Source organism: Rhamphochromis sp. 'chilingali', assembly GCF_963969265.1.
Source record: "Rhamphochromis sp. 'chilingali' genome assembly, chromosome: 6".
NCBI classification, from domain to species: domain Eukaryota; kingdom Metazoa; phylum Chordata; class Actinopteri; order Cichliformes; family Cichlidae; genus Rhamphochromis; species Rhamphochromis sp. 'chilingali'.
In genome coordinates, this window is record NC_137933.1 from 1371369 (window position 1) to 1393695 (window position 22327).

The 22327-nt window shown below is 42.2% G+C and overlaps 3 protein-coding genes across 6 annotated transcripts; all 3 read left to right on the forward strand.

The window, feature by feature from the left end:
• The first annotated feature begins 97 nt into the window (after window positions 1-97).
• lins1 (lines homolog 1) lies at window positions 98-5449 on the forward strand. The gene is made up of 6 exons (XM_080885944.1): window positions 98-468; window positions 543-632; window positions 1967-2099; window positions 2381-2971; window positions 4161-4344; window positions 4604-5449. Exons 1-6 carry the CDS (start codon window positions 112-114, stop codon window positions 5334-5336), a joined length of 2088 nt encoding a protein of 695 aa, XP_080742070.1. The 5' UTR covers window positions 98-111; the 3' UTR covers window positions 5337-5449.
• A 724-nt stretch (window positions 5450-6173) lies between these two features.
• Window positions 6174-11493, forward strand: LOC308399018 (uncharacterized protein). 4 transcript variants are annotated; one of them, XR_013972058.1, is made up of 7 exons: window positions 8467-8642; window positions 9232-9311; window positions 9436-9459; window positions 9690-9943; window positions 10951-11067; window positions 11142-11263; window positions 11355-11370. XR_013972058.1 is itself a non-coding variant. In XM_080885946.1 (6 exons), exons 2-6 carry the CDS (start codon window positions 9244-9246, stop codon window positions 11427-11429), a joined length of 543 nt encoding a protein of 180 aa, XP_080742072.1. In that variant the 5' UTR covers window positions 6174-6643; window positions 9232-9243; the 3' UTR covers window positions 11430-11493. The 4 variants fall into 4 exon arrangements, 2 of the variants coding, with proteins under 2 accessions (XP_080742072.1, XP_080742071.1); XM_080885946.1 differs by lacking the exons at window positions 8467-8642; window positions 10951-11067 and adding an exon at window positions 6174-6643 and having other exon boundaries at window positions 11355-11493; XR_013972057.1 differs by having other exon boundaries at window positions 10951-11263; window positions 11355-11374.
• Window positions 11494-17006: 5513 nt separating this feature from the next.
• LOC308398455 (serine/threonine-protein kinase pim-1-like) lies at window positions 17007-20002 on the forward strand (the record flags this gene model as incomplete). Its single annotated transcript, XM_080885113.1, has 8 exons — window positions 17007-17235; window positions 17370-17522; window positions 17644-17738; window positions 17876-17923; window positions 18027-18245; window positions 19257-19437; window positions 19514-19684; window positions 19774-20002. 8 exons carry the CDS (start codon window positions 17007-17009, stop codon window positions 19863-19865), a joined length of 1188 nt encoding a protein of 395 aa, XP_080741239.1. The 3' UTR covers window positions 19866-20002.
• Between the last annotated feature and the right edge of the window lie 2325 nt (window positions 20003-22327).

Consider the following 22327-nt stretch of genomic DNA (forward strand, 5'->3'; position numbering starts at 1 on the left):
TGTGTTTTCATTTATTAGACTTTTTTGTTTTATTTTGGTAATGCTTCACGTATTTTGTAGGGGTACTTCCGTGTATATCACGTGGGAGATCCACGCGGAAGTAGCCGCGCAATGGAGGGCAATATGAGTTGTAAAGACGAAGACCTGTCCGTAATGACAGGGCTTTTTAACTGTTTGACAGAAGCGTACAGATGCTTTCTTGCGGGATCGTATCCCCCCCAAAATGCTGCCGATGTAGCGGGCGTAATATATTCCGGCTTTTGTGGACCTGTCCACGGGAAAGGCAGAGAAGGTTCCCCCTCAGAGTACTGCGGTGAAAACAGTGCGGAGCTGACTTGCATGTGCATGTCTTTCCTCGGGAGGGTTTCTTCCAATCTGACGTCTCAGGGGCTGCATCCAGACGTTAGGTTTTATTATGCGGAGGTCCTAAAAGTATTGCTTGAAGACATGGATCTCATCACGCACCTTGTAAGTGCTACCACTGCTCAGGGAGTAAAGACGTAAAGTTATCTTAATAATTGATTTAATTACCTTTTCCATAGGTAAAGCGGTTCCAAGCCGAGGACCACATTATCTCACATCTGGCTGCAAAGACGGCATCAAACTGTGTTTTTTACCTTATCTGCAAATCTGTAAGTAGTCATTCTTTGGGGATTCGTCTTCAGCAACGACTTTTTGTTTCCGTCTCTGAGATGACCGAAGCGCTTTAGCCTACCTACTGTAAATCACATACTATTAAAAAATATGCAACACTGTTCATTGTGTGTAATGTTAAGAATGGTGAAAAAAGCAACGTTTAAAATAACGTAAAAGGGTAAAACTTCAGCAACTGGTAGGTTGTACGACTAAGACCAGACTGGCCAGCCTGTGCACCACCTGGACTTACAAGAAAGCCTATGACTCAAAACCTCACACATGGAACCTGGAATTCATAGAGCTACACAAGATGAGCAGAACCCTAATAGTAAAAAAATAGAGGAAAGGTAGTTACTGCAATCCTCTAAGGTCTATCAGAAGGCAACACACTGAAAATAGCCAATTGGGAACCATGAAAAGGCTACTAGGAAAGCTACAACAACCCAGCGAGTAAGGCAGGTCCTGAGAAGTAGGTGAATGGGAAGAACAAGATCAAGGCAATCGCCACCTACACCCAAAGGAGGAGATCAAATCCACTGACATCAAGACAATGAAGCTTCTTACTTATGCATCTAGCCCTCTGAGACTGTACGCTGAGCGGAGGGAAGGAGACCAAGTGTCAGAAGCACTATCCAGGGTGAAACAACAAAGAGCCACATCATTTATTGTGGCCATCAGGAAGATGTATAGTACCATATCACCCCAATGGAGCACTTTGCTCTCAGATTGCAGCTTTACTTGTGGTTACTGGGATATTTAAAAGTAGTATGGGAGGCAGAACCTTCAGGTATCAGGCACCTTGTCTGTGGACCCAGCTTCCAGCTTGGATTTGGGAGACAGAGACCCTTTCTACTTTTAAGATTAGGCTGAGGACTTTCCTTTTTCTGAAAGCTTACAGCTATGGCTGAATCGTGTGACCTTGAATCCACACTTAGTAGGACTTAGCAGTAGACTTAGGCTGCTGGGGTCCTCTCAAGATGCACTGAGCGTTTCTCCTTCTCTTACCCTTTTTTACTCACCATCAACGGCTCTTTCACAGCATGTCTTTTATCTGGTCCCCCGCCCGACTGGTCATGGCAGATGGCTGCCGCGACCTGGTTCTGACGGGTTGGACAACAGTGGAAAGGAACTCCCTTTTAAAATGAAGGTTGAAAGGGAGTTTTTCCTCCCCACTGTTGCCAAGTCCTTACTCATAGGAGGTTATCTGTTAGGGTTTCTCTGTAAAATTTTAGTGTCTTTACCTTTCAGTATTGAGCACCTTGAAGTGACTGTTGTTGTGATTTGACAGTTTAAAATTGAATTTGAGTGCTTGTATGCTTAAATTTCTTAGGGACTTATCAGTCCTGCCTGGCAGAGGAAATGTGAACAAGCATTTCAGAACCCGTGGCCTGGTGCTGAATTAGATGCCTGTTTGTGGTCACTGACTGAAGTCTCCAAAAAACTTCTTAAAGGAGCTCATCGAGGTAAACGGTGTTAGTAATTTTCATTTTCAAGGAGTCCAAAATCCGCGATATCTAAGCTATAATGGTAACAAAAATACAGAAAATTGTAGAAACTGCAGCCAGAACATTTTAAGATTTTGAACATTTAAATGAATTTACTGAAAGATGAGTTTATTGAAATCATTTGTTCTGTAGCTAGGCTAACTCCTTGGGGTAAGATATGGGCAGATATGATGCTTACAGGATGACGGTTGATTTTGTCTACTCTCACATTTTGAATGCCTTTTTTTTCCTTCCATTAGAGCTCATGACACTTCTGGTAGGTTTTGACCTCACTCTAAGTGTTCTATGTTCAAAACTGCTCCCTGAAGAGAAGAAACACATGTCACAGCATTCAGTGGATTTTACCAGAAGCTCACACTGGGGAACATCATTATGTCTACTGCTAGACCTGCTTGAGGTGCTGACTTCTTCTAGTTTGGTATGTGGAGCTGGTGTCCGTTTGAAGAGTCAGAGAGTAACCCACCTTCACTCGTTGGCCCTCCTAAACATCTGCTGCTCCTCAGAGTATTATGTTAAAAAGAGAGTGCTGCTTCTTCTAAAGAGAGCAATCCTCCAGAAGGCTGGAGAGGACTGGATTTCAGGCGATGTGGCGTCAGGGAGGACGTGTGGAAACTGGAGCTCTGATATGAGCATTCTAGCTCGGACTGTGTTAAAAGCAGCTTCTGACAATTGGTTACTGAGTATTCAAATGCAGTCTGGCGCTTTCTTTGGCGGAACCAGGCACATTCTGGGAGATCAGATTCAGAACTGGGATTGCATGATGCTGAGAGCTGTCAGCCTCATTATTCTCAAGTCCATAGAGCTTTGCATCCAAACAGCTGCAGGATCAGGTGAGAATTAAAAAGAAATACCAGCGTGGTTGATGATCTATCATTTTTGCATGAGTACAATTAAAGATGTTGCTGAACTTTAAACCAATTAAATTAAAAACAAATCATTTGAAGCTCTTCTTTTTGATAACTGTGATAGTACTGGGTTTTTTTCCTCACTCAGAAATCTCAGCAGCACATTCAGTGGAAAAACAATGAAAGAGATGCTGAATGTTTTCACTCAGTGTCTGTTCTCTCCCCTGACCAGTCAAATCAAAGACAAAAATCGGGATGACAAATGCTTTGAAAATGACATTTGATATTTCAAATGTTGTGTAGCCAATGATTGTAAATCTAAAGTTATTAAGAAATGATCAGTCAAAAGAGGGTTTTCAGGAAAAACTGTTAAATGTTCAGTTTCTATGCCATATGTCAGAACAAGCTCCAGAGTGTGATTGAAGTGGTGGGTGGGTCCTTTTACATTTGGAGAGAAGCCGTTCAATAACAGATTAAATGCAGAGTTGAAGCTGCATCTATGTTTAAGTCACCCACAGTAATTATTTTATCTGAACTGAGTGTGATAAATTGGAGAGAAGCTCGAAGTGCCAGGTGGACAATAGATATCAATAAATAAAATGTTTTTTGTCCTGGCTCTCTGCCATCACCCACACCTGGTTATGCGGCAGATGGCTGCTCCTCCCTGGCGGAGTTTCTGACGGTGGTTTCGTCCTTTATGTCCTCCAATGGGCAGGGATAGTTCAGTAGGTAGAGTAGTGGCCCCATGATCGGAAGGTCGGGGGTTCGACTCCACTGAACGGCTACCCTGAGGTACCCCTGAGCAAGGTACCGTCCCTACACACTGCTCCCCGGGCGCTGCACTGGTGGCTGCCCACTGCTTCACTGGGTGAATGGGTTAAATGCAGAGGAACTATTTCCCCATGGGGGACTAACACGCACACTTTACTTTACACTTTACTTTTACTTTTTTTTTTTTGAAAAGAGTTTCGTTTTTCCATTCCACTGTTGCCAAATGTTTACTCAAAGGAGGTTGTTTGATTGCTGCAGTTTTCTTTGTATTATTGTCGGGTCTTTACCTTTAATCGCTTTCTCTAAACAGGCCAGGTTTCACCCAGGAAGTTTACCAATGATCTTAAAAGCCTTTATATGCTTTCTGCTGTGGCTTAGGCGTATGATTATCTTCTCAACACAGAAGTGAAGACTGCAACAGAGGTTCATGCATACATGCAGAGTCTGTGGGGCTTCCTGAGACAGTACAGGTTCAAACAGAGAGAGGTCACTCATCTCTGCTGCTGGATCAGCATGCTGTTTGGAGAACAGGATGATGACATGATGGAGGCAGCTAAAGCTCTGCTCTACATATTTCTTCATTACAGGTAAAACAGATACCAGATTTGGGTATGATATAAAAACTATAATGGTAAAGAGGTCCTGATGTTAGTTTACCATCTTTAAAGATGCTTAAAGATAACTTCTACACATGTAAAAGTATTCAGATTTAAAATATACATGTGTGTGTTTCTGTCACTGTTTACTGATACTTCACTGTCTTTCACTTTACCAGAAGAGAAAAATTCAAATAAGCTGTTAGTGTTTACGTGATATGTTCTAATTAGATTTTTCTCTCATTTTTAGACTGATGTCTGGGATGGATGAATTTGCAGTGCTGGAGACGGCCTGTGCATCTGGCTTTAACCCTCACTGTCACTTTGTGCTTCTGCTTCAGAGCATGTCCTTTGACTATAGCATCCTCCTAGACTTTCTGATCTCAGCTGAAACCTGCTTCCTGGAGTACTTTGTGCAGTACTTGAAATGCCTCCGAGATGATTGGCAGGGCTTCGCTGCAGCATGTGGACGTATCACTATGTCAGACTGTTGTCTTTCACAGCAGAAGAAGTTAGGCGCCGATAGGTCAACATTGAAATGTAAAGGAGAGCCAGATAAAGTAGAATCTGGTTCCTGTGTTATTCCACCAGCTGGAAGGCTAGGTATGGCTTCAGAGCTTCGCCTTGTAGAGTATGATACTTCTGATGAGTCTGATTCTGAGAATACAGTGGAATCTGTCTGTGCCTTGAATGGGAAACAATATAAGTCAACAGCTTTACTGAGTCCAAGACTGGAAGGATTATTACAGCCAGTGTTGCAGAGTGAAGAAACATCACATGCAAACATGGCATCTCTGTCATGGCAGCTTACTGGTGAAATATCAGTCAGAGCAGTCCATTGTTTGTCACAGCTTAGAGAGGTGGTAACGAGGCTGCACACAAAGAAGCTCTTCCCATATAACCCTTCTTCACTCTTAAAGCTCCTAGCGCAAGTAGAGAGCTGTTACCAGAAATCACACCTGTCACAATGCAGTAAATCATGAGGATGACTAGTTTCAGTGATTTTGTTTGTTTGCTGATGTGGTGTGCACTTCCTGTTCCTGCTATTGCACATATAAAAATATTATTGTCGATATTATAAATATTCATCCCTTTATCTGTATTTACATTTTGTGTTTCACTAATTGTTTTATATTTCTAAGTACAAATGCTATTTCATTGACAGTGTTACATTTAGTGCTCAGTCTTTAAAAAATATTACCATGTCTTACTATTATCATGTCATTAAGTAAAAAACGTCAAATTGTTTCTGAAGCTATACCATAGGGTGTCAGCAGAGGACTTTTAAGTGCATTCTCAGAAGGCAATTTTAATGTCACACCGGGGTGGATGTACCTCAGGAAGTTTTGGTGTTTTGGTCCCTGGCTGATCCAGTTTGTTTGAAAGATACCAAAGTTGTTCACAGATGCATTCATCAGGGTCTAAATGTTGGATACAGAATGATCTGACTCAGGAATTGTCCCAGCTTTTATAAAGTGCTTTGAGTGCACAGATAGAATAGAAAAGTGCCTTAAAGTCCATTTACCATTCACTCCCAGAGTTGCTATTTTTTTTTATTGTAAAGCAGTTTTGCTCTACGATTATGGCTGTCAAAGAGAACCACATTTTGTGCCATTCCGAGTTTTAATTTTTGTGCTATTTTGGCTGCGCTGAACGAATAAAACCCCATATTTGCTAGTAGATATAATTTTTTATTTTCATTTTAGAATTGTTGTCTCATTTCCTTAAATAAGCTTAAAATGGCTAAGCCATGCAAAAGCCGCCACAATTTATCTTCCGGCCAAAACATGTCCCATTTAAACAAGTGAAAATACAATTTTTGATCCCAAATCAACTAACGAATTCCTTTATGCTAAGATTTCATTTTTGACAACTTGCCTTTAATGTTTTGTTTTTATATTTGTCCAACCAAATGGGTGTCTTGCTAATGAAATGATGAACGTGTGCTGCTAATGATGTTAGATAATTTTGTGTGTGCAAGTCTTTTTTTCTTAGAAGGCCACACTGTGTGTCATAAACTAATTCAATAATAATTACTGATAGGTGACCTTTCAGAGCTTCAAAGCTATCTCAGCAGCAAGAACCAAAGCTCAGGTAATTTATGCAACTGCACTGCAGCCATGGTTAGAAGTATGAGCAGTAGTGCAGGAGCACTCTGCAAGAAGATGGCAAGACTTTACAGCACAGAGGAGCCTCTGGAAAAGACACATCATACTCCTCCGGGCTGACATGGAGGAGGCCTCGGACGTAGAAACAGACCAGCTGGAGTCCAACTCTGACTCATCTGAAGGTGAGAGTGAAAATATGGTTGAAGCAGTCACAGGATGGACTCCTTATCCCCATATTTTGGTCTTCAACAAAGACTGCAATGCTCTACTACCTCCCAGTAGCCAAAGGTTTGCACTGCTGCTGATGGATGAAATCCTGCAGCAAATTGTGGCCATGCTAAAACCTTGAATGGGAAACACTTAGTGGCTTATGTAGGGATGCTCATTTTTGATGGTGTTTACAGGGCAAAACTCTTCTTCTTTAACGGGTAAAATCCAAAAACTATAATATTTGATATTTATATTTCAGGCTGAAGTAGTTTTAAAAGACCATTGGTCATTGGTTTTCAAGATGGCAGCTTGTAGTGAGGTTGTACTAGGGAGTGCTAGTACACCAGTTCACTGATTCTACACCCATAACTTTAGAAATGCAATTTATTACAAGTTACTACAGTGACATTATCTGTAAGCCTGGGATGAGCATTAGCAGCTACTTTTTGGGACAGTCTGACAACATGCCGTGAAGGAAAGTTGTAATACCCAACACTGTGGGGGACCCCAACTTGCAGAGCGGAGAGGCAAATGAGGGAACTAGCATGGGAACTGATGCAGAGTTGAATATTGGAACACATCCATTAGTTTGTGAGGTGATTCAGGAAGTAACTGTGAAGTCATTGAAGATAAACTCGAGCCGGGTCTCCCTGCTATTTACAAGCACAAGGGAAACAACTGGAGGACCATGAGACGCACATAAAGGAAGCGGACGCCCGGATCTTGGCTATGGCGGATGTCACGACGGTGACCCTGGGCAAACTCCAATCATTGAAGAAGTGGGTAGAGGAACTAGCACAGCATGCTGATGACTTGGAAAATACAGGGTGGGCCATTTATATGGATACACTGTAATAACATGGGAATGGTTGGTGATATTAAAGTCCTGTTTGTGGCACATTAGTATATGTGAGGGGGCAAACTCCTCAAGATGGGTGGTGACCATGGTGGCCATTTAGAAGTCGGCCATCTTGGATACAACTTCAATAGGAAGAGGGTCATGTGACACATCAAACTTATTGGTAATGTCACAAGAACAACAATGGTGTGCTTGGTTTCAACGTAACTTTATTCTTTCATGAGTTATTTACAAGTTTCTGGCCACTTATAAGATGTGTTCAATGTGCTGCCCATTGTGTTGGATTGTCAATGCAACCCTCTTCTCCCACTCTTCACACACTGATAGCAACACCACAGGAGAAATGCCAGCACAGGCATCCAGTATCCGTAGTTTCAGGTGCTGCACATCTCGTATCTTCACACCATAGACAATTGCCTGCAGATGACCCCAAAGATAAAAGTCTAATGGGGTCAGATCGGGAGACTTTGGGGGCCATTCAACTGGCCCACGACGACCAATCCACTTTCCAGGAAACTGTTCATCTACATCCTCATGTAGCAATTTCAAATATCCAGTGGCCTTGAGGTTTCCATTGATGAAGAATGGACCCACTATCGTTGTGCCCCATATACCACACCAAACCATCACTTTTGTTGTTCCAACAGTCTTGGAGGGATCCATCCAATGAGGGTTAGTGTCAGACCAATAGCGGTGGTTTTGTTTGTTAACTTCACCATTCACATAAAAGTTTGCCTCATCACTGAACAAAATCTTCTGCGTGACCTGAGGGTCCTGTTCCAATTTTTGTTTTGCCCATTCTGCAAATTCTGTGGCCGATCTGGGTCATCCTCGCTGAGATGCTGGAGTTTGTAAGGGTGCCATTTGTGAGTAGCTAATATCCGCCCAAGGGATGTTCCACTAATGCCACTCTCCAGTGACATGCGGCGAGTCGCTGTGGGCTCTTGCTGAATGAAGCTAGGACAGCCACTGATGTTTCTTCATTAGTGAGTTTTCTTGCTTCCAGATTTTGACAAATCCAACACTGGTAGAATGTGGACCTTGTCATGATGATCATAGAAGTGGTGGCGTCCATTGCTGCTTTTGTCAGATTCTTGCCGCTTGCCAACAGGGTACGATTTCATAAGCACGTGCAACTGTTTTATGTTTTACAGAAGGCTGCAAGGCTTGTCATGGTGTCTGCTGTTCTTTTCATATTGAGAAACATTTTAAATGAGTCTGAAGGAGACTTTGTGGTTTTTTAACACGAGTTGAGCAAGTTTAAATATTCCATGTACAGACAGTCCCTGCGGCAGGCAATCTGAATTACACATGCCTTTGCAAACACTGGTGAAGAAGGACTGCCTGAAATGCACCAAGTTCTCAACCAAGTAGTAATCTTATGACCTGTTCAGCCTTTTGTCCTGGCCCATCGAGCAGGGGAGATCCCTGCAGTTTGAGGCAGCGCTAAGTTATTCTTTTAGTGTTTCTCTTATTGTTCAATCAAAAACTTTGCAAAAGTATAGAAATATGTTTGCACTTATTTCCCATTTGCAAGTTTAAAACTCCAAGATTTTTTTTTCTTTGCCTTGTACTATCGTACAGGGCAGTAAAGAAACTCGCCAGGACAAATTCTTTATCGCCCTGTACAATACAAATCGTGCCTGTAGCACACCCATTGAGTACCACTGTGTTGCTCAAATATCCGTTCTGTTCTCTCAGATATGCATTGAGATGGCCGAACCTGGTGGATTAACACAGGTGATGGAGAGCAAAGTCACCAAGGACTATTTATCTGCTTGGTAAGTGTGTCCCACGATCAGAAGTGAGAAAAAGAGGAAATTTATTTTACACTGTGTTTCTTCATTTTCTTTAAAGTGTCTTCATGTCTGTCTGACCTTGTGCTTCTTTCTCTCCTCTTCATAGCAGTAAAGCTGGACGTATTGAGTCGTGAGTATCTTTCTTTTTCAGCTTTAGTGGCAGAGTCAAATATACCATACGCTCCTCAAGGTCGTCTGTAGTAAACAGTTCCCAAAGATGCAAAAAGAGCAGCATGTGATTTAGATATAAGCAACTCTAGATTAGGAATTTGAAATGGAATTTCTTATTTCACATGAACATTTTGTGACAACAAACCTCTTTTCGTGGTAACCTACTGGCATCTTTGCTTTCAAATTCAGTTTGAAGAGCCTGAAACAGCGTCTGCAAGACTCTGGTGACAACCTCAAAATGAAAACCAAGAAGACCGCAGAATCGACTGATGCAGTGACCAAAGGTGACTGCCAGGCGGAGAGCCAGAGGACCGAGGAGGAAGCAGGGACCCAGCCCGATGCTGCAGCCGCCCCTGCTGGACAGCAGCCAGAGCCCAAGTGTCCTGATGACGAGACACAGGAGGGAGAGGAGAATGATGGATGGAGCATGGCCGACATTAAAGGTACAAAGAGCTGCTTTAAATCAGCAAAATACACCGCTCTGACAGCCAAAACACAGTAAAGTGAATATAAAAAGACAAGTTGTGATATTTTGTGGCTCTGATCTCATATTTGTGCTCCTCACTGTGCTACAGACATTCAGCCTGGTGGTAGTAATATATTTTATATATGTGGTGTTTAAGAAATGCTCCGTTGGTGCGATGACTATGTCCCACACCATCACCAGCCTGAGATTTTGATACAAGGCAGGATGGATCCAAGATTTCTGACCCTACCATCCTAATGTCACAGCAGAAACTGAGATTCAACAGACCAGGCAGCGTTTTTATTTTACAGCGTTGCTGAGCCTGTGTGAATTGTACCCTCAGTTTTGCGTTCTTAGCTTAGAGAAGTCGAACCCAGTGTGGTCTTCTGCTGCTGTAGCTCATCTGCTTCAGTGTTGGATGTGCTGTGCGTTCAGAGATGCTCTTGTGCATTGTAATAAGTGGTTGTTTGGCTTGCTCTGGCCTTCCGGTCAGCGTGAAGCAGTTATTTCATTCTCCTCTAAACTCAAAAATGCATTTCCTCCAGGGAACTGCCACTCACTGGATATTTTCTGTTTCAGACGGTTTTATGTAAACCCTAGAGATGCTTCTGTGGGAAAATCCCAGCACATCAGCAGTTTTTGAAATGCTAAGCTCAGCAAACATGCCACGTTTAAGTGACTTAAATTATTTTTCTTCTTCATTCTGATGCTCAGTTTGAATTTCAGCAGGTCACCTGACCATGTCTACATACCTAAATCACTAAGTTGCTGCCATGTGATTGGCTGATTAGAGAGTCGCATTAATGAGCAGTCAAACAGGTGTACCTAATAAAGTGGCCGATGAACGTTTCAGCTTTTCAAGTAAATCGAAATCATTTGTTCAATTATTATTGAGTTATAATTGAATGTTTAAATATGTTATAAACCCAGTGGCTCCTGTAGCAGATTCGTTGATGATTAACGTGTCGCTCTTTTCATTTTCAGTTGTGGCTAAACGCAGGAGGGAGCTTGTCGGAGCTGAGGCAAAGTGATCTCGCTCTCAGTCTCCGTGTGTTGTAGCAGATTTCAGACTGCCTCAGTTCAACCCTAACAGCCCCATCGGTCAGACACACACACTCTAAATTCAAATGTGTTGTTAATACTTGTCTAATCTTCCTGTTTCTGCTTCTCTGCAGGTCAGGAGTTTGTGGTCCCTAAATCAGGATTTTTCTGTAACATCTGCTCTGTTTTCTGCCTGAATGAGAAGACCGCCAAGGAACTCCACTGCTGCAGCCAGAAACACTACGACAACCTGCAGGTACGCACGCACATACATATACACGATTCAGCACACAAAATCACACTGTTGGCCTAACGATGTTTGTTTTCTCACTTTTCCCTTTTTTTAGAAATATTATGAGGAACGTCGACAAAGAGCTACAAAAGCTTTGTCTCAGACGTCTCCAGGCTCCGTTTCTGACTGATGGACCTGATCTACTGTATTTTTAACACATAACTGTGCAGAGTGTATATAGGATTAGGAGTAGCAACCGATTGAACAAAACCAATGCTTTTTGCCTTTTTCCATGTGTGAGTTTGCTCTTTGCGACGGAGCGACGGACAACTGGCAATGAGATGGCCAGTATCATGGCAATAAAAGCATTCTCGGACAGTCATGGGGACCTGATCAGGGCGCGTTTGACGCTTAGGAGAAACCCTCAAACTCCTCGCAGGTTTCGACAACGGGGCACATTCACGGCGCACAGCTGAAAACGCAACGCGATGGGTCAACACAAACTCATCTGCGAGAACAGCAGCTTTAGACAACGAATCCACCTTTTGCTCATTGATATATACAACAACATTCTCTGGAAGACACGTTTTGAATTCCTCCAGCAGGACCAATTCTCTTAGCTGAGCAAAGTCCTTCACTTTACTTGCAGCTAACCACTTATCAAACAAGAGAGTCTTCTCCCTGGCAAACTCTACATGTGTTTGGTTGGCAGATTTTTCACACGACCGAAACCTCTGGCGATATGCCTCTGGAACTAGCTCATAAGCCCTTAAAATAGTGGATTTCACAATTTCATAATCCAGGCTGTCATCAATAGACAAGCTCGCACACACTTCCTGTGCTTTCCCCACCAATTTACACTGCAGCAACAAACTCCACACATCCTTGGGCCATTTCAAAGTGGTTGCGATGCGTTCAAAGGCATTAAAGTAAGAGTCAACCTCACTTTCTCTGAAAGGTGGCACTAAAGCAATTTGCCTGCTTGCATCAAATTGGTCAGAGGAGAGTGAATCAGAAGATTTACTCACAACTTTACTCACTGGGGTAGAGGTAACATTGCGCTGCCGGGAAGGATCCAGCTCCATAGCCCTTATGCGGAGATGCATAAGCTCAACTTCTTTGGACTTAGTCGCAAGCTCCACCTCTTTCAGGCGAAGGGCGAGCCCAAGATCCTCCGTAACCAATCCTGTTGATTGTCCGGCTGGGCTAACGTTTGGGATCTGAATGGCAGCAGGAGCCTCCGCCCCTGGCGACACCCGTCCACTGGGAGCTTTTGGGATGGTTGCAGCAGCTTCTGCTCCCGCATCCACCACCAAACCTCCAGTCGCCTCAACCGGCCGAGGTTTCGACTCCGCAAATACCCCCTTATCCACCAGCTGAGCTGTCAGGCACTGCTTAATTTCTGCCTTTTTAGCATGTAAAGGCACACTAACATTAAACAAATCTGCCACCAACAACAAATCCGCCTTTGTGCATCGATCCAGCTTATCCACGGTGGGTTGTAGTGCAAAATCATCCACATCAAAAGTCATTGTGACTAGATCACCCCCAACACTACAAGAAAACTGCCAACCAAAAACTGCAGACAACCCACAAAATACAATGAGCAAAAAGAATGGCAAAAGAAAAAAAAAAAAAAAAGGACGAGCCCCCACTTTATGTTACGCCCCAGTCTAGGGGTACAGGAACGCAACACAAGTTTGAAAGAATTGCCCCGCCCTGGTCCCCAAAACCATACACAAAGGGAAACCAATTTCTTAGTGAATCGTGATTTATTTTTCTGCACTGCAAAAATGAAGCTCCGGGGTGAACAAAGGCCAAAATAACAAACAAAACAAGCTAAGTCAGGAGGAGGTGTTATCTACAACCCTATGTGAAATCAAATATCAAACAAAAGACAAGCGCTACACCTAACTCCCTAACTGAAATAAACAGGAGAAAACAGTGCAAGGAAAAACAATAAGGCAGCTCACCCCTTCTGTTGCAATGCTATTTACAAGGCTATTTACAATGAAAACTAATGTACACACTATATACAAAACTCCAAAAAAGTCGCACAAAGTCACAGGCACAAAAGTCTCAGGTTTTGGAGGCCAGGGTCAGGTCTGCTGCTGCTGTCAGTGGCTGCCCCGGGACAACTGCTGGTGAGGGATTTGAATGAAGATCACATGGCCAGGGGACCAATCAGCAGCCGTCAGCTCATCCACTCCGGGACCTGCAAAGACTTAAAGGCACAGACAACAACAGCCACCAAAACAGATTATGGACAGGGCCATAACATGTTTGCGGTTTTGTGATTTGTTTCTTATTTCCTGTTTTACTTTGAAAGTTCATGTCTTATGTCAGTGTGTTCAGTTTTACCTCTCCCCTGTCTCGTTAGCCTGATTTCTCCCAGCTGTGTCTCCCTCCCTCCCGCCCATTCCCTAATTACTCCCCTGTGTATTTAAGCCCTGTGTTTTCCTGGGCTCCCTGTCGCGTCGTACCTTCAACCTGCTGTGTGTTTGTAATGTCCAGTCCTCCAGCACCTCGCTTTAGAGTCTTGTTTTCCTTTTGTAAGTTTTATTTTGTCAGTCATTCTTCCAGCAATAAAGCTGCGTTTTCAGTTTCTTCCCGTCTCCAAGACTCCTGCATTTTTGCGTCCACCGCTTCTGCTCGCCTGCCACACAGCCAACCATGACAATAGCAGAATCTAGTATAACATGGAAACACCTACCTGAAACACAGACTTTATGTATTTTAAGTACTTGAGTAAATGTTCCCACTACTATCTGCACTCACTTCTGAAGATATTTAGACTAGTGAGAGAACTCTGAGCTCCTCCGCTTCATGTGAGATTCACTTTCCACTGTTTCCTTTCTTTCTTTTTTTAAATCCCTTTCCATTGCATTAATGTCTTGAAATACCAGGAAACCAAGCATCTGCCTCTGGAGACTTTTGACTCAAAAGGCAATAAAAACCAAAACAAATGTAAAAAAATGAATACAGGAAAAATTCCATTTTCACAAATGTCAAAACATTTTTTAATTAAAATTAATCTTTTTTTCCTATTAAAAAGTTGTAAAAATGAGTGCAAGGCCATGATGCCATAGCAGAGGATGTACTTCCTGAGGGAGCTGAAGAAATTCAACCTGCCAACACGGGCGATGATGCAATTCTACACTGCAATCATCGAGTCCATCCTCAACTCCATCACCGTGTGGTACGCTGGAGCCACTATCAGGGACAGTGGCGGTCCTAGCCTGTTTGGCGCCACAGGCGAACACTCTCTCTGCCCAATGGTGTGCTTGGTTATCCTTTCATGAGTTGTTTACAAGTTTCTCTTTGTTCACAGCCATTGATATGTCGAAGAGGTTAACATGTTAGGAGCGGATCGAAATTGTGTTGATATCTGGTGAACGCAGTAACCGGGTCATTGCAGCAGATTTCAATGCAAGACACCCTACGAGACCACCCATTTCCCATGCTACAGTCAGCAAACTGCTTGCTAAGTTTCGTGAAACTGGATCTACGGTGGCTGGGAAGTGCAAATCGCAACAAATTAAAAAACCGCAACAAATTAAAAAAAAACCACAACAAATTACAAAAAGCCCACAACAAATTAAAAATCCTTGACGGAAAGGGATTGTCTAAAATACCGGAAGTGACACAACGATTAGCCTAATAGGGCTTTGGAGCGTGATGTCACGGGGGTGGGCGTGTTGTGGGGGTTTTGTATTTTGTTGTGGGCTTTTTGTAATTTGTTGTGGGCTTTTTGTATTTTGTTGTGGGGGTTGTGTATTTTGTTGTGGGGGTTTTGTATTTTGTTGTGGGCTTTTTGTATTTTGTTGTGGGCTTTTTGTATTTTGTTGGGGGCTTTTTGTAATTTGTTGTGGGGGTTGTGTATTTTGTTGTGGGGGTTTTGTATTTTGTTGTAGGCTTTTTGTATTTTGTTGGGGGCTTTTTGTAATTTGTTGTGGGGGTTGTGTATTTTGTTGTGGGGGTTTTGTATTTTGTTGTAGGCTTTTTGTAATTTGTTGTGGGGGTTTTGTATTTTGTTGTGGACTTTTTGTAATTTGTTGTGGGGGTTTTGTAATTTGTTGTGGGGGTTTTGTAATTTGTTGTGGACTTTTTGTAATTTGTTGTGGGGGTTTTGTATTTTGTTGTGGGCTTTTTGTAATTTGTTGTGGGCTTTTTGTATTTTGTTGTAGGCTTTTTGTATTTTGTTGGGGGCTTTTTGTAATTTGTTGTGGGGGTTGTGTATTTTGTTGTGGGGGTTTTGTATGTTGTTGTGGGCTTTTTGTAATTTGTTGTGGGCTTTTTGTATTTTGTTGTGGACTTTTTGTAATTTGTTGTGGGCTTTTTGTAATTTGTTGTGGGGGTTTTGTATTTTGTTGTGGACTTTTTGTAATTTGTTGTGGGGGTTTTGTATTTTGTTGTGGGCTTTTTGTAATTTGTTGTGGGGGTTTTGTAATTTGTTGTGGGCTTTTTGTAATTTGTTGTGGGCTTTTTGTAATTTGTTGTGGGGGTTTTGTATTTTGTTGTGGGCTTTTTGTAATTTGTTGTGGGGGTTTTGTAATTTGTTGTGGGCTTTTTGTATTTTGTTGTGGGGGTTTTGTATTTTGTTGTGGACTTTTTGTAATTTGTTGTGGGGGTTTTGTAATTTGTTGTGGGGGTTTTGTAATTTGTTGTGGGGGTTTTGTATTTTGTTGTGGACTTTTTGTAATTTGTTGTGGGACTTTTTGTAATTTGTTGTGGGCTTTTTGTAATTTGTTGTGGGCTTTTTGTAATTTGTTGTGGGGGTTTTGTATTTTGTTGTGGGCTTTTTGTAATTTGTTGTGGGCTTTTTGTATTTTGTTGTGGGGGTTTTGTATTTTGTTGTGGACTTTTTGTAATTTGTTGTGGGGGTTTTGTAATTTGTTGTGGGGGTTTTGTAATTTGTTGTGGGGGTTTTGTATTTTGTTGTGGACTTTTTGTAATTTGTTGTGGGGGTTTTGTATTTTGTTGTGGGCTTTTTGTAATTTGTTGTGGGCTTTTTGTAATTTGTTGTGGGGGTTTTGTATTTTGTTGTGGGCTTTTTGTAATTTGTTGTGGGGGTTTTGTATTTTGTTGTGGGCGTTGTGTAATTTGTTGTGGGGGTTTTGTATTTTGTTGTGGGGGTTTTGTATTTTGTTGTGGGCTTTTTGTAATTTGTTGTAGGCTTTTTGTATTTTGTTGGGGGCTTTTTGTAATTTGTTGTGGGGGTTTTGTATTTTGTTGTGGGCTTTTTGTAATTTGTTGTAGGCTTTTTGTATTTTGTTGGGGGCTTTTTGTAATTTGTTGTGGGGGTTTTGTATTTTGTTGTGGGCTTTGTGTATTTTGTTGTGGGGGTTTTGTATTTTGTTGTGGGGGTTTTGTATTTTGTTGTGGGCTTTTTGTAATTTGTTGTGGGCTTTTTGTAATTTGTTGTGGGCTTTTTGTATTTTGTTGTGGGGGTTTTGTATTTTGTTGTGGGGGTTTTGTATTTTGTTGTGGGGGTTTTGTATTTTGTTGTGGGCTTTTTGTAATTTGTTGTGGGCTTTTTGTATTTTGTTGTGGGGGTTTTGTATTTTGTTGTGGGGGTTTTGTATTTTGTTGTGGGCTTTTTGTATTTTGTTGTGGGGGTTTTGTATTTTGTTGTGGGCTTTTTGTAATATTGTAAGCAATACTAATTTAAAATTCAATGACATCAAAATCCTTCTAGTCCTGATGTCGAGCGCTCTTTTTCACTAATGTGTTGTCGTTGTTGTTGTTTATAGATTGTAAGAGCAGGATGGCTAAAAGAAAGGCCAGTCCTGAAAAAACGACCCCCATAAAAAGAAGGAGGGTCACTGAGCAGGCTGGTCCTTCCACCAGCTCAGATGCTCATGTGGTCAGGGGAGTCAAGCGAAAGGTCCAACAAGATGAAGCGGGGACAACCAATACAGCAAAAAAGCGTAAACTTCTTGACCATGTGAGCGGTGACAAGGGGCAGGCATCTTCCTGGTTGGACACTGGTAAAGGTAGGCTAATTAGTTGAGTGAGGGGTAGATTAAGTGTACATCTGGTTGCTAGTTTGAAGGTATTAGTGTTTGGGAGATATTTGTGTCTATTATCTAATAAGCTGACGTGCTTTTGGTGTTTTCCACATCTGCAGACTGCAGCATAGAGATTTCAGAGAGCTGCAGTAAAAACAAAAAGGCTGGCAAAAGGAAAGCTGCGGGAGACACCAGGGACCCACCTAAGAAAAAGAACGTGGACCAGGACAAAACCAAAACTGTTGCCAAAAAGTCAGTGGCTGAACAGAAACGTAAGTAGCAAGCAGCTTAGCTTTTATATTCAGGTGAAGAGCAAAATGAACATTTAGGGTACAGCAGAGAGTAATTTGTGTGACAGCTGTAGTAAAACCCAATTTGTGTTTGTCTGTTTAGGAGACTTCCAAGCGAGGTACGTGGAGGAGCACCGGCTTGGAGAAGGAGGATGCGGAGCAGTGTTTGCTGGCTACCGCATAAAGGATCATTTACCAGTAAGTGTTCAGATGGTGGTAGTGAGACAGGCAGTAATGCAGATAAGGGATAATATCGTAAGCTGAGACGTGTGCTGTTTTACACCTTTAATTATGTCATACTGAGGAAATGCTCATCAATGCCCTGTGTCTTTTAGGTGGCCATCAAACACATCCCAAAGGGGAAAGTGTACTGCAAAGTGAAGGTAAATGTGCAAGACTTGCATTGTTTTTACATTAGTGGATTGCATGCAGCGTTCACCCGTGGAACGTCTGTGCCTCATCATCCACTTTGTTAAAATATTTCAGGATGACAACGGGAAGAATCTGTCGGTGGAAGTTGCCATCATGCTGAAGCTTGCAGCTGAAGCAGATGGATCAGTGGAAACATCAGCCCCAGTGTCTCTGTTGGAGTGGTTTGACTTTGGCAGAGAGCTGATCCTGGTGATGGAGAGACCTGTCCCCGCTGTGGACCTGGATAAATACATAGAAGAAAATGGAGGATTTTTGCCAGAGGACAAGGCCAAGGCAAGTTGACTTGCCTTAGAAGAGTCTTAGACTGTACATCATTCAATCAAAGCACAGAGTATTAGAGAAACATTAACCCATTGATTGGTTATTGTCTTTTTCATCGTTTCCAGGTAGGGCTGGGCTATATCACACCGTTCACGGTAATACCGGTGTAATTTTGGGCAACGATAGGAAAATGAAATATGGCGATAGAATATGGGTAAAACGCGCATGCGCAGTGCCTTTGTTTACATACGCACATGGCGGTGACGCAGAAAGAGAAGAGCAAAAGTGGATCGCTGAATGAAACGGATGAACCAGAACTGGTTTGTAAAAATGCTGCAGCTTCAGTGGTGTGGAACTGGTTTCGCTTTCGTCCGTCAGATACACAACAAAGCACAATTTTTGGTAGCGCATGCTAGCAGGCCGTCGTTATTACCGTGTTGTATGGAAAATACGGCGCACTTAAAATCAATCCTTTGAATTTTCTGAAACTCGACAGAGCCCCTTATAATCCCGTGCGCCTTATGTATGAACTCTGGTTGTGTTTACTGACCTCGAAACGGTTTTATGTGCACGGCGACTTTGCTAAGCTACAAAGCCGCACCGCTCGATGGATTGTCGGAGCATTACGGCTATCGTAGGCAGGCGCCTCGCGGAGTGATACGTACTGCACCTCAACATGATATCACCGTATTGTGTGTGTATAACCTCTTTTTAAGTGTTGTGGATATTATACATGGTTATGCTGAGGATGTGTCGGCCAGTTTCCACTGGAAATGCCTTTTGGTTAAACTGTCAGCGAGGAATTTGCACTGTTACATTTTTATATAACTTTAATGCACATAAAAAAACAGCTGCTTGTTTAAGTGAAAATACATTGATGGGGTTTTTTGCACTAATAAAGTTGTGGAGTTGTAAAGTATTTTGTCTAGTGTCAGTTATATCGTCAGTTATATCGTTATCGCAACTTTTCAAATGTATATCGTGATGAATATTTTTGGTCATATCGCCCTGCTCTATTTCCAGGTCATTCTGAAGCAGCTGGTTGATGCTGCGAAGCACCTGGAGGATAAACACATCTTTCACCGGGACATCAAGAGTGAGAACATTCTAATTGAGACCGGCTCAGATGTACCGCGTGTTCGTATCATCGACTTTGGACTCAGCTGCTTTTTTAAGGAGCGGTCGCAGTACCGCCTCTTCTATGGTAACATATTCTGCTCTTGCTCTTCACAGAGCAATTTCTTGTTTTAGAAGAAATTGCAATTGTGTCTGTTTATTAGGTACAGAAATTTACTCCCCTCCCAAGTGGTACGGGCGCAGTTGCTACAGGTGTGGACCCACCACGGTATGGCAAATGGGAGTGGTTCTGTACGAAGCGCTTCATGCGGGGGACTTTGACACCACGAGCTTCCTCAAAAAGCGCCTGAAATTCAAAAGACATCTGTCCAAAAGTAAGAAAACGTCACACTTCAAGACTGACTGATGGCTTGGACCACTGGAACTATCATCTTCATGTTTTTTCTCTTTCCTTTCTTTCCAGACTGCCGGGATTTCTTGGACGCGTGTTTAACCAAAGTCCCGGAGACGCGGCCGACGCTGGAGGACCTACAGCATCACACTTGGCTGAGATAAGCCTATCACACACACACAAACACACACAATTCAGACGTTATCATTTATGTGTGATGTATGAATTACCTTTCTTTTTTTCAGGAAATAATTTTTTTAATTGGCCCACTTTAAATTTCAGTGTTTTGGAATTCCTGTAACCCCCCCAGCCATCCCAGGAAAGGGGATCTCTCTTTGAATGGGCTTTCCCGAGGTTTCTTCCCGTCAATCTGGCCCCCCCAGGGGAGTTTTTCCTCGTCTTCATAGAGAGCTTGGGCTGGCTCAGGAGCTCCATCAAAACTGTCTTTATTTAATTACTCAAATGTAATCATATACTTTAAAGTAATCAAATAAAAAACAGTAAAAATCTGAAGACTTGAAGTAAACTTCCATTAAAATAAAACTTGTTTAATTCATCTTTGCTGAGGATACTGTGTTATTACTATTTCAAGGATTATGTCAGAACCGGTGCCATTATGGCACCGGATACTGGTACCCATCCCTACCCATCACTAGGGAACAGAACAAACCAGACATCAATTACAACAAAAATGACACTGACCCAGCCAGCATGACTCGTCTGCCTTCAGAAATGTTTAGCAATATTACAAACTGGGTGATATGCCTTAAAGTAGCTTGTCATGTGTTCAGCATTGTCACAGGCTACATTTTAATTAAAACCACAATCTAGTAATGTTCTGTCTTTAACCTTCCTAATTTGTTTTTTGTCCTAACCTAACACTAAACTGCCAGTGAAAACAAAAGTTACATAAATAAAGAAAATTACGGTCTCACACAGGAGTCAAACCCTAGTTTCTAAATGATGTCAGTAATAGGAAATTCTATCTTTAAAAAAAACCAAATTGTTACACCACTTTGTCAGCCTCGCTGGCATCAAGAATCATTAGTATGATGCTAAAGCTTTAGTAGAAGTTGCACATCAGTTGGTGTCCCCGCCCCTTATCCCCCTTAAAATCCTAACTTGAAGATGCAGAATTTGCTTCCTATTAATATGTCATTCATGAAGGTAATACCCAAGCAAATAGCAATTTTATTATGATCTGTGCTGCAGTTGCCTGTTAAAAAAAAGAAGATAATCTTCTCACAAACTGGTGTTTGATTTTGAAACAGGAAAAAAAGTGGGGAAACAACTGAAAAGACTAACATTTGAATAAAACCTGAAAGCAAGTAAATACTTTCTATGCTGCCTTAGGGTAAACTTTGGTAATATTGATAAAGAACAACACTGGCTGATGATGAAATACAGTCAGCTGGCATGGTGACACTGCCAGTATTAACCTGCAGGGCTGGACTGGGACAGAAAATCGAGCATTTTGACTAGAGACCGGCCCACCAGGTATTAAAGCCATAAAGCCTTTGAATGGAAACAGATGCTGCTGTGACAGTGATGTACAGTCTTGTTGGTATATGTATGATTTCTATACATTTTACGTCAGATAAAAACTTTGGTTGTAAGATTCAGATAATTATTTAATAACAGTGAGACATTTTAAATGAGAATAAGAAAGTACAGTATTTCTTTGTGCCCCCCTCTCCCTGTTAATGCCCTACCTGCCCCCCTGGCAACACTTTTCTAGACCCGCCCCTGCACAGTTACCAGCTGTCAGCTACATAAAAAAAGGATCCTGGTGTTATTTGTCTCTCAGAAACAGTTCATAACTTCAACTCATTCATGTCACCTAAAAGGTAAACCTGTTTCTCCATCACCTGTTCAGCTCTGATGATTCAGTAAGGACATCTCCTGGTTTCATCTTCATGTTTCCCTCTCACCACATATCCAAACCAACATCATGACCAGCAGCTTTACAGCTGTGGCTCCAGCAAACATCAGCTGATACTAGAAATTAATATTAAATAAATTCTAACAACAGCTGATCAAACGTGCTGCTGTTGTTTAGCGCGACATCCGCTGGCAAAGTGGGCGATAAACAAACAAGAGAGAAAAGCTGATCAGCTGATCACTGATCAGTTTCATGATTGAAGTAGCAACAGGAGAGAGAGGGGAGAGGATGAGAGAAGAAGAGGCAGCTGTGCAGCGTAAACACAGAATAACTCCAGCTTTGTGTCTTTTTTCATTATAGCGAAAGCCCGGGACAAACAGCTCAATATGAAACGTGTAATATTTTCTCTGAATGAGGGACCATTCCATTTTTTTAAGGAGCCGTTGGAAACTCTACTAACCTTATGAATACAATAAAGTTCACTATCAGTAACATCATAGCACCCACCCAGCTGTACTGTATAAAAACTCCGTCCTGCTAGCTAGCACGCAGTACGCGTTATTGTAACTGAGGGTAAAAAGTCAGCACAACGAAAATAAACTCCACCTAAACTTGGTTTATATCTGACCCAGATAGACTGCAGCTCATAACTTCTTACCTGAAGTTCAGTTCACCTGACACTCGGACTGGTGGCTGCTTCGGGTCTCTCCTCCTGCCTCCCCTTCCCTCATCCACCTGCTGGCC